Raw genomic sequence first — 11,211 nt, forward strand, 5'->3', positions numbered from 1 at the left:
TTGATCACCGACGAATCTGTGACTTAAGTCGCGGACGGTAGGGGGAAATGCTCAAAAAATTACTCATTTTTACACGTCTGTGACTTAAGTCGCGGAAGGGTAAAAATGAAAATGCGTAGGACGCACGAATAACCAGTAGGGTGAGAAAAGTAATTCTCTTGGTGGAATTTCTTACCTTCTTTCTTTAGAGATCCTTTACATGACAAGATGAGTTAACAATGTTACCGTTTTGATTAAGTTTTTCTTTTTGTCCTTGTTCTAGGGGTCAAGTCTAGCCCCCTGTACTTCTTTTTCTCTTCTTTTCCTATATATTTTTTATTATGAGATATGAGATATAGGCAGAGGAGAGGTATGTCTAACGGTGTCAACATAGTTGAGATGTATATTCATGCTATGATACTTAGATGCTCTTAAGTATCTATATATAGAAGTGTTAGCTAACGCCAATCTCTTCTTCTAAACCGAAACATTTTTCTACATAACAAAGTAATAAACTGATACCAAACTAACAAGAACAAACTCCATTGATAGAGCTTGAAGAACAGAGAGAAGGAAGAAGAAGATAAAATGTGGAGGAGTAGATTGTATTGAATATTGAATGAATGATCAATTACAAGTGTGTGTAGAGTTTATATAGAATAGTTAGTTACAAACTGAATAACCAACTTGTCTAACTAACTTGTCTTACAAGTTTAACTAACTAACTCAATGTAATAAGCTAATTAGTCATATTTAATCAATCTACATTTTGTCACTACATAAAGCTCAAATCTCTCTATAACTCTACAGCTTCCATGGCTCCAGATTGTGCCGCCTATCTCTTCCCGGCCACCTCACACCGAGAGAGACTCTTACCACTGCTAGCCACTAGAGTAAGCTCAACATGTTGGACACTCCCAACAATGATTGGTTTCGTAGCTAAATGGCGCACGGGGGGTGGAATTTCTAGCCAACATGCCGGACACTTCCCAACCATCTTTAAGGTGGAATTTCTAACCACTAGGCTAGTTGACAAAAAAAAAATCCGGACAAGAGTGGTTTTAAAGAATCACGGGACGAGAAAAGAAAACTCCCTTCATGTGGAAGTGTTATTTGCTCATTTGGTTTAACGATATGGAGGGACTGGTTTGATTAACAGATTAAACATCAATTTGTTATTGACAAGTTGTGAAATGTTGTAAAGAAAATTTGGAAAGACTTTCTTGAAAGACCTTAAGATCAGTTCTACAAGTGCAGATAAAAAATAGAGCTAAGAAAACAATGAAAATAAATTCATTGATCAAGATTATGTACTGCAACAACACCACCAAAAAAGGCATACAGGGTTACAAAACAATAATGCAAGTTTCAACATGAATGTCAGTTGCTGTAGTCACGGCCTTGCATTGTTAACCTTCCAGAATTGAAGTGCGACAAGGGCGATAAATAGCAATGGTGACGATGAAAATAATGCAAATTTCAACATGAATGTCGGTTGCTGTAGTCACGGCCTTGCATTGTTAAACTTCCAGAATTGAAGTGCGACAAGGGCGATACATAGTAATGGTGGTGATGAAAATTGAAACTCATTGACGACAAGTCAGAGTCACTCATTCAAGCTTAGCTACATGCTTGGAGCGAGTATACTCCAAAGCTTTGAAAATAGAAGAACAATTATGTTGACGAATAATCATGACAAGGATGAATATGTTGGCTGCTAAAAACATTAAGCCTGCCGCCCAAAGCTGTAAAAGGACATTTTTACCCTTGAACTCAAGAAGGTAGCCCCACAACAACCAGTGGGTTTGAGCTCCTATCCACAAAAGAATACAAGACAATCCACCCCATTTAAGCTTCATTTTACTCCATGGGAGTATTAGAGGCAATAAGCAAAAGAACCAAACAAAGTACTGTGCTGTAATCACCTGCAAGAAACGCAGAAATCAGATGCATAGTCCAAGACATTTCTGCTAAAATATGAGGAGCATTGCCAGAAAAGGCTCAAAATGAGACACAATGATGTTTGAAATGAAACAATTTAATTTACTGATATGTTATACCTGTAATTAAACAGTAAATGAATATTTTGGTTCTTGAAATTGTACGAGTCAATTTCCTCAAATTTATGTAATAGCAATTTAGTCCCTTAAATTGAAACATTAGTTAATTTAGTCTTTTTTTCTTTTCTTTTTTTCTTTTCAAATTTTGCATCATAACTTTAAAGGTTCTATGTATATCTTGATGCAACATGAGACTATTCAAGTCAATACGTAGTTCTTTCGTTAATTTTGATAGATGTTTACAAAACAGCTATTTTGGTAGAGAAACTAAATTGAATGACATTTTTTTAATTTAAAGGACTAATTTGCAATATTTTAAATTTGAGGGACTAAACTGCTCGACCCTTACAATTTCAGAGACCGAAATACTCATTCACTCGTAATTAAATGATAATATGTAGCAATGTTAGAAGTCTAAGCATAAGTTTTTCTGTAACAAACCTTATTGAAGGCCACAAATGATACAGTCTGCACAAATAAGCAAAATGGCAAATCTCGTGCAAAACTAAAAATAAGAACCAGCTGAACCAAAAACTGGGGCAAAAAGGACACAAGCTTTTCCACCACTGAGATGTCATGTCCATAATGAAGATATATGTGATAGAAATAGATGGAGAAGTTGTGCCTTGGATCTGTACGAGTAAGATGGTACAGTAATGCCTCATGTAGGAATTCCCACCCATATAAGCAGTAGAACAGACCAGTACAAAAGACGAAAACGAATCCTGAGACCAGTCCAAATATGATCCTGTTTCTTGTAAATATGCTTTTCAATAAATTATGTGGGGCAAACTGGACATTCTCGTCTTCGGATCTCTCTTTTTGAACAGCACTCCACTTCCTTAGGACGGGTTTCTGGCCAGATGGGAAGAAGTTCGGATCAAGAACCAGGATTATAGGAATAGAATAAATTATAGGATAAATCCTGAAATGGACAACAAGTCCATACCAAAATGCTGACTGTAACACATTACCTGCAAACCAGGGGGAATAAGAAGGAAAAAGGAGGGAAAATAACAACATCAAAGCAAAAAGATATATGCAAATATCTAACATTTTACATCTTTTACGAAAAAAAGCTTTCTTTGGTGTGTCAACCAACAGCAAGACTTTAAGAGGAAAAAAAAAAAAAACAGCAAGACTAAGAATCAAATGAAAGACTCGAAACTTAATCACAGCAAGACTAAGAATCAAATGAAAGACTCGAAACTTAATCTTCAAAATTGATACTCCCTCCGGTCCTTTTTATAAGAGACAATTCACCTTTCTAGATTCATTGAATAAGTAATATATCTGATCTATATTATAGACTAGATACATAATTTATTCAATGAATCTTGAAAGGTGAATTGTCTCCTATAAAAAGTACCGGAGGGAGTATTAAAATTAGAAAATAAAATTGAAAGACAGGTAAAAGGCATTCTGCTCTATCCCCCTAGTCAAACATTATACTTATTTCATATATTTTTGAATAGTGCTCATTTTGGTATGTTAAACTGTTCATAGATACTAGTACATTTTATGGACAGAAAATGCTACAGATTACAATATGAAAATCTGAACAAAACATTACTACTGCAAGCTAAAAACACCATCAATTTAATCTAATACAGAAGCAGAACAATACCTTTCATAAGACAGACAATGATCCACAATATCATGGCAGAAACAATGGGTTCACAGTTCCCGCGTGTCCCAATGGTGAAGGTAAATGGATTAAAGAGCCATGCCATAACAGAGTAGTTGCAGAGGTTTTCAGGAACCTTCTGCAGCTTTAGAATATAATAGATAAAATATCCCACAAGTAAATCTGCATTTAAGAAATAATAAACATTTTATTAGGTATAACGAATGGAAGATCATTCAGCATATTCATTGTCTAACAAAATATTAATTTAAACTTATTCCAGAGGGACAATATAGTCGCTTAAATCAACTAAAAACAGAAATTCCTAAATATTCCAATTCTCACACTTAACATTTTTGTCTTTTGTAACTTTCATAAGAAGATGGAGCAAACCGAAAACAGCATTTCCCCAGTCACAAATAGCCTGTTAAGTTGGACTCAAATCAAAATCCTCTCCAGAGTTCTCTCCAGCCTCTCTATCTCTCTTCAAAATCCTCTCTTTCTCTCAATCATCTGGCCTCTCTATCACTCTCCTAGTTTCCTAATCACCCTTTATAATCACGCACCATATGTTTTCTCTCTAAAGTGCATCCCTCACGTAGGAAAAGCAAAATTCTATATAAAAAGAATATACATAATCACTGCCACAAAAAAACCTTCAATCTACCTCTATATATGCTCTCACAGACCAACACTTGGGTTGGGATGCCTTTAGAGAAAAAATTTAATTAACTGCTTACTTAATAATCAGTTATCACATAAACAATTATGTATAAACAATTTTTATAACATAAGATTAAATTAAACTGTTTTTGTATATGCTATAACCTGTATTCATTAGCTATTTTGGAGAACTTATTAAAATCAGCTGAAAAAAGCTTAATGAAAAATGGCATAAGCTGTTTTTATAAGTTCTTCCTAACAGTAGGATGGAATGAATTAGAATTTAAAAAATGGATTTTATCCCATCTTATTACATTCCACCTTATAACATTAATTCAAACATATCTCATAAGGGTAGCTCAGTTGGTAGCTACTACGTATATTATTGGAGGGCAGGGGTTCGAATCCGGATTCCCCAAATCTCCACACTTATAATGTCTGAGTCTAACTACTAGACCAATGGACAAAAATAAATAAAAACAATTAATCCAAACATACCCCAGAAAGACACTTCATGCTTCTATAACAATTAATCAATCAAATTTCTTCAACTTGGTAAAACACTAAAACTATATATTAAATAAACAGAATCATACAGAAAAACAAGATCTGAATAAATACCTGCAAAAGAGAAGAGAAATTTTCCCCAAGCGTGATGTAGTAACAAATTAGGAACAAGAAGAAAAGCGAGTAAAGGGGAATAACGATAAGTGGTTCTCTGATAAGGAGAAAAACCAGAAGCAACAAGAGAAGCCGCATCAGAAAAAACAATGTAATCAACATCAGTGTATCTAACTTCCATATGAGAATCTTGCCATTCACCGTACACGATTAGAATTACGCGGAAAATTGCAGAGAATGTAAGAAGTGAACGAATATCTAACCACGCCATTGATTTGAATCTTAAACCTCTAATCCCCCAATGTGTTCTTGAACATTTTCTGTAATGACAAAAGGCACATCAAAATCAAGTTTTCAACCCATAAGCAATAAAAATAAAAATTTCAGTACTCTAATGAAAAAATGACATGATTTGGAAATTTTAGTTTACTGTGAAGGTGTAGTAGTGTGCTACATGATACTAACAGAAAGAAACAAAAAGAAAAAAAGACACGATTAGAAACAGCTTCTAGACAATTCTGGATATTAGATTTAGGAGCCACAGACCACATGACACCCTCTTCAAAACAGTTCTCCACATATTCCCCTTGTCCTAGTAATAATAAAATTGCTACTGCAGATGGTACTCTTGTAACTGTAGCAGGCATAGGAGATATCAAGATAAATCATTTTATAACCTTAAAAATGGTCTTCCATGTTCCAAAACTATCCGTGAACCTTGTCTCCATACAGAAACTTATAACTTACAAGCGATTTATCCTATAATGTGACTTTTCAGAATGATTGTTGTATATTAAAGGATAAGGAGTCGGGAAAGACAACTGGATGTGCTAGAGAAAGGAATGGCCTTTACTATCTTGAAGAACCAAGTCAGTGTACAAAAATCCACTTGTCTCACTCATTTATGTCAGAGTCGGTACTCACCAAAAGACACTAAACGAGATATGGTAAAATGACTAATTCATTCATCCGATTACATGTACCATAACTGAGAGAGAGAGAGAGAGAGAGAGAGAGAGAGAGAGAGAGAGAGAGAGAGATATGATTGTTACAAAAGGTAGACATGACAATCGTGTCAGCTTCTACTTTCTAACCAATGATCACTAATTAAGAATATAAGGACAAATAAGCAAATCAAAAACATAGGCAGGAACAAGGATAATGATAACGTGAAGACTCAAAAGATAACAAACAGCGAAAACATAAGGTCAAAAAGAAAACTAAGTTATATAAATTAACAAAAACTTCTTCAAGACCAAGCAGGCTAATAGAAACTGAGATAAGGGAAAAGTATATTTGGTGCTTTCCTGTATTTTTGTAATGAATTGTTAATTACAACATTTGAGAGATTGGTGTTTATATACTGATTCTAGATCAGTCGAGACTGTGCTGACTCAGCACATTCAGTTACAACTTACAACAATAAGGCTTTGTTTGGCTTTTGACTATTACTCTATTCTCTACTCTATTACAGGCCACTGACTACTCTGACTTCTTTGATGCAAGACACAAGCATCTGCTAATCATTAATAGTTTCAAAAAAACTTGAATATGGGAAAAAAAATCTAACCTTGTCATCTTTCATGTCATTTTCCCATAAACCTCCAAGTAACCATTCCTTGAAGAAGTTTCTTTCCCCCAACAATTCCCACTATTTCACCAAAAGTGCACGAACAATGATATCAAAAGTTATATAGTTAGGAAGGCAATAATTGTCTACCATTTTATAAAGTAAGGCCTCCGCTTCATCTAAAAAACCTTGTTTACAAAGCCCATGTATCATAATGTTATATGTTCGGACATTTGGTTGACATTCTTTGTCAGGAAGAAGTTGAAAAATCTCTTTTGCATAATTTAGTCTTCCACTTTTGCAAAGACCGTCAAGAAGTATATTATACGTGCGTATGTTTGGCGAAATCCCAATTTCAATAATGTGCTGAAACAATGCAAGTGCCTTGTCAGGTTGTTCATGTTTTAAATAATCATCTAACAATGTATTGTAAGTAATTAAATCAGGTGGTTGTCCACTAGAACACATGGCCTCAACCAAGTCCCACTCGTACAATGTTCTTCCTGATTTCGACAAACCATCAAGAAGACAATTATAAGTTACAGTATCAGGAATTAAATTCTTCTTAAGCATTTCTGTTAGTAGCATCATGGCTTCATCCACCATAATAACCTTGCAGTATCCATTAATCAAAGTACAATAACTAATAACATTAGGCAAAGAACCTCTCTCTACCATCTTATCAAACACTTGTTTAGCCTCGTCCACACTTCCACACAGACAATAACCATTCATCAAAGCATTGTAACTAACAACATCAGGCTTTCGACCTCTTTTAATCATCACAGCAACCACATTGTAAGCTTCAGTAACCCTTCCTAGTTTACACAAACCATCAATCAATATATTAAAAGTATACACATCAGGATTAATATTCCCCCTCGTAACCATTTCATCGAGCAACTTAGCCGCAGCTCCAAACCGACCAACAGAACAAAAACCATGAATAAGAGAATTGTAACTGTAAACATCAAGACTAATACCATTAGCAACCATTTCAGAACACAAACCACAAGCCTCATCTACAAGTCCTTGTTTACAAAGACCATCAATAACAGTATTATACATAATCAAATTAGGGTAAACCCTAATCTTCTTCATCTTAGGAAACATCTCAATAGCATCTCTTGTTTTACCAGTTTTACACAACCCATTAATAATTGTCCCGTAACAAACCTCGTCAAACCTAAACCCTTTAGAAACAAAATCATCAAGTAAGTTAACTGCCTCCAAAACTCTACCTTTCAAGCACAAACCTTTCATCAATGTAGTAAGCGTTTTGACGTCTAAGTGAAAACCCATCTTGAGAATCTTCCCAACAACTGAAAAACCAAAACCCATTTGACCCAATTGAGAAAAAGCATTGATCAATATACTCATAGTGACAAGTGAGGGTTTTACGGTTCCCTTACATTCCAAGTTAGAATATAACGAAACGACGGTGTTGTAGCGTTTGAGTTTGATTATTGTTGATAAGAGCTTGTTGAATTCTTGAATGGGCGGTGGTTGGCGAAGGTGGAGGAAGTGATTAAAAGATGAAACGGTGTCGTTGAAGGTTGGGAGTTTGTGGAGTATTTTGAAGTGGGTGCGAGCCAAGAAGGTTGTATAAGGGTAGAGAAGGAGGAAGGTTGTGGTGGAGGATGATGAAGTACGAAGAGAAGTGAAGAGAATGGTAGTGAAATATGTTGAATTCAGCATGATGAAAAAGCTTCACGGTTAAGCTTCACTGTTGCATGAATATTTCATTAGTAAAAGTAAAAGAAATTTCAGTCATATAAAACATTTGAGGTGCAATTCACTAACAACAACGGATGGTGGAGGTACTGACTCTGACAGGGGTGTTCATGGTTCATAAACTGAGCTGAATTGGACCATATTTGTGGTTTGGTTCAGTTCTTAAAAACTGTTTAATTTCTCAAACCAGTTTAAGTTTGGTTCAGAACCGGTCTAGAACCAGTTTAAATAAAGTTAACTAGTTTTGAACCGGTTTTCTATTAGAACTGGTTTAATTTTAAACTGATTTCTGTGCATTTTTAAAATACCAGTTTTTTAGTGATTTTAAAAAAAAATGGATTTAAAACCAGTTTTTCAGTCATTTTTTTTACAAAAATAGTTAATAATCATTGATAGCAAATATTACTCAGCTTTTTAGTTAGCAGTTTTTTAGCATCTATCATCACATCTCAAGTACAAGTGAAAACTCTGAGTTTTGGAAAAACACTTAACGGAGGACAAAACAGTAAAACATAGGCTCTGTTTGGGTACATAAGCTAGCTTATAACTTATAAGCTCATTTGGCTAAAAAAGACCCGTTTGGTAACAGTTTTTCCAAAAGAGCTTATAGCTTATTTTTACTAGCTTATTAGCTTATTTTTCAAACACTATTTCAAGTAGCTTATGAGCTTATAGCTTATAATTTTTTCTTCCAACTATATACCCTGCCATCTTTTTTATGTCATTTCATACTTATAAGATAGTTCAACCGTTAATTTCATAATTTTACCCTACAAATTAGTTAGCTTATTGGCTATAAGCTAACTTATCCGTTATCCGCTATTTTTTTATCAACATAGCCCTAATACTTGAAAATGGAAATTCAAAATGCCACAATTAGCTTAACACACCAACAATTTAATACTATGATGAATGCATTAAAAAGCAATGGCAGAACCAAAATGCATAAGAAAATCCACATAACATTTAATCATTAAAAAAAACAGTAATTTTCACTACAAGAAATTAGAGTTATTCTACAATCAAGAAGCACAACAACTAATCGAATAAAAATTATGAAATAAAAAACATTCAGAAGCAGAAAAAATTATGAAATATAACTTATCCCTCTTGACCTAAAAACACAATTTAGGGATTTGAGAGAAAGATGGAGTTAGGAGTTAGTGACATTCACAGAGAGAACGAACGATGGGTACATGGAGAGAGGGTTGCAGAGACTTACGATGGTGAGCGGTGGCAGCTAGTATCGCATTGGCGGTGGTTCGTCGGAAGAACAACAACGGACGCGAGAAACTCAGTCGCAAGTAACAAATTGAAGGTAAATAATGATATACTAGTACTACATAAATTAACATTTAATTTTTTTGTCTTACCTTTTAATTTTTAACTCACAAAATTACATTGCAAATATTTTATATTATTTATTTGTAACATGTTGTTTTTTATTTTTTATTTCGGTCTTTGATCTTTTGTGCCGCGGACATGTAAATCTTTTTTTAATTGAAAAAATCATGATGTGGCAAGTCGATTATTTTATTTTTAACCTTTTTTAAAATAAAAAAAAAACCAAAATATTCATTCACCATTATCTTCATATACCAGGTACATACCCGTGCGTACCCACGGGATGCGCCTTCGGCGCGTTATATTGCGTCGAGGCGTTAGGTCGTAAGGGGTCTTCGGCGCATCCTATAAACCAAAATCAATTTTTTCTCAAATACACATCCAAATAGTATCAATTTGTTGTGTTCTCCTCAATCTCTTTTTAAATTCAAAAATTAAGATTCTCAAATTCACATTGGGGTTTGGAGATTGAAAGTCATAATCAATGATAGAAATCAAACGAGCAAAAAATTTTTTTGACAAGATTTAGTTTCATCTTGATGCAAATCTTCACTGGTGCTTCAATCATCTTGCTAAAGATGCGGATATTAGAGTCGAGATATTTTTTAGATTCTAGATGAGAGTTTTTTCTTGTGTGAAGTAATTATTGCATTCTAAATCAATTTTTATATCTTAATTGCTTGAAATGTCAAAACAAGTTATTGGGTACTACTCTTATGAATAATTTTTTTAACCTTAAACTTCTTGTCATTGTAGTAGTTGTCTCACCGGGCAAAAGTTAATATGCATAAGCCTTTTCTTATGTATAGTGCATAAGTCATTCACAGCCATCAGATGATTTTACACATGTAATAATCATAACTGAAGAACTTTCTATTTTTGCTTGCTCAATTTCGGCCACATTTTACACGCGATTCGATCACCGATTTCGAAAACTAATACCGGAAACATTCATAAAATCGAACGACGATCAAAACGGTATAAAGAACGTCGAGTTTCGTTGATTATTGAGGGAAAACGAACCGGGTCGATGAACCGGGTCGTCATGACCCGTTTCTGCAAAAAAATGGGTGAGGAAGATGATGAACAAAGACGCGCGTCCACGCCCACTCTCACCGGCGGCGCGTGGGGGCGCGTGCGGTGTCAAGGAGACTCCAATTTTTTTTATTATTTTTACATAAAAATAGTAAATAATTTTCTGAAAATTTTGGGACCAGTTTGGTATTTTTCTGAGACCTGGAACTATTTTTAGTTAATTAAATGAGGTAAATATGCTTTTATAAATATAAGATATTAATAAAATTTTCCCAAAATTTTATTTAGGGTATTTTGAATTATTTGGAACGGTTGGGATACCTCACTCTCTTCGGTTTTATATCGTCTTAAAAATTTAAATTTATTTCACAATTTTTATTAAGGGTTAAATATGTTTTTGGAGAACAACTCTTTGAAACCATTCCACACCAAAAATGGTTTCATACCGTTATACACTGAAACCATTAGTCTAGTTAAATGGTTTCATGGCGTTATACACCGAAAACATTATTATAGTTAAATGGTTTTATATGAGCATTAGTGTCAAGATGTTATACACTGAAACCATTAGTCCTTTT

General features: G+C 34.3%; 1 protein-coding gene across 4 annotated transcripts; it reads right to left on the reverse strand.

The window, feature by feature from the left end:
* Window positions 1-1,250: 1,250 nt before the first annotated feature.
* On the reverse strand, window positions 1,251-9,611 carry LOC123884485 (GPI mannosyltransferase 1-like). Of its 4 annotated transcripts, XM_045933581.1 has the most exons (6): window positions 9,477-9,611; window positions 6,521-8,246; window positions 4,951-5,270; window positions 3,667-3,849; window positions 2,481-3,013; window positions 1,251-1,904 (listed from the first exon to the last, which is right to left on the reverse strand). In XM_045933581.1, the coding sequence occupies exons 2-6, from the start codon at window positions 6,526-6,528 to the stop codon at window positions 1,590-1,592; spliced, it is 1,359 nt and encodes a 452-aa protein (XP_045789537.1). In that variant the 5' UTR covers window positions 6,529-8,246; window positions 9,477-9,611; the 3' UTR covers window positions 1,251-1,589. The 4 variants fall into 4 exon arrangements, 2 of the variants coding, with proteins under 2 accessions (XP_045789537.1, XP_045789538.1); XM_045933582.1 differs by lacking the exon at window positions 6,521-8,246 and having other exon boundaries at window positions 9,477-9,577; XR_006800816.1 differs by lacking the exons at window positions 1,251-1,904; window positions 2,481-3,013; window positions 3,667-3,849 and having other exon boundaries at window positions 5,134-5,270; window positions 6,521-7,842; window positions 7,933-8,246; window positions 9,477-9,577.
* Window positions 9,612-11,211: the final 1,600 nt, after the last annotated feature.

Source organism: Trifolium pratense, linkage group LG5 (genome assembly GCF_020283565.1).
Source record: "Trifolium pratense cultivar HEN17-A07 linkage group LG5, ARS_RC_1.1, whole genome shotgun sequence".
Lineage (NCBI taxonomy): Eukaryota > Viridiplantae > Streptophyta > Magnoliopsida > Fabales > Fabaceae > Trifolium > Trifolium pratense.

Excerpts from the sequence above, each read along its gene's own strand:
- LOC123884485 (XM_045933581.1), bottom strand. Across the intron at positions 3,014-3,666 it reads CATTGTCTGTCTTATGAAAG|GTAATGTGTTACAGTCAGCA; the intron begins GTATTGTTCTGC and ends CCTGGTTTGCAG. Across the intron at positions 1,905-2,480 it reads CATTTGTGGCCTTCAATAAG|GTGATTACAGCACAGTACTT; the intron begins GTTTGTTACAGA and ends CGTTTCTTGCAG.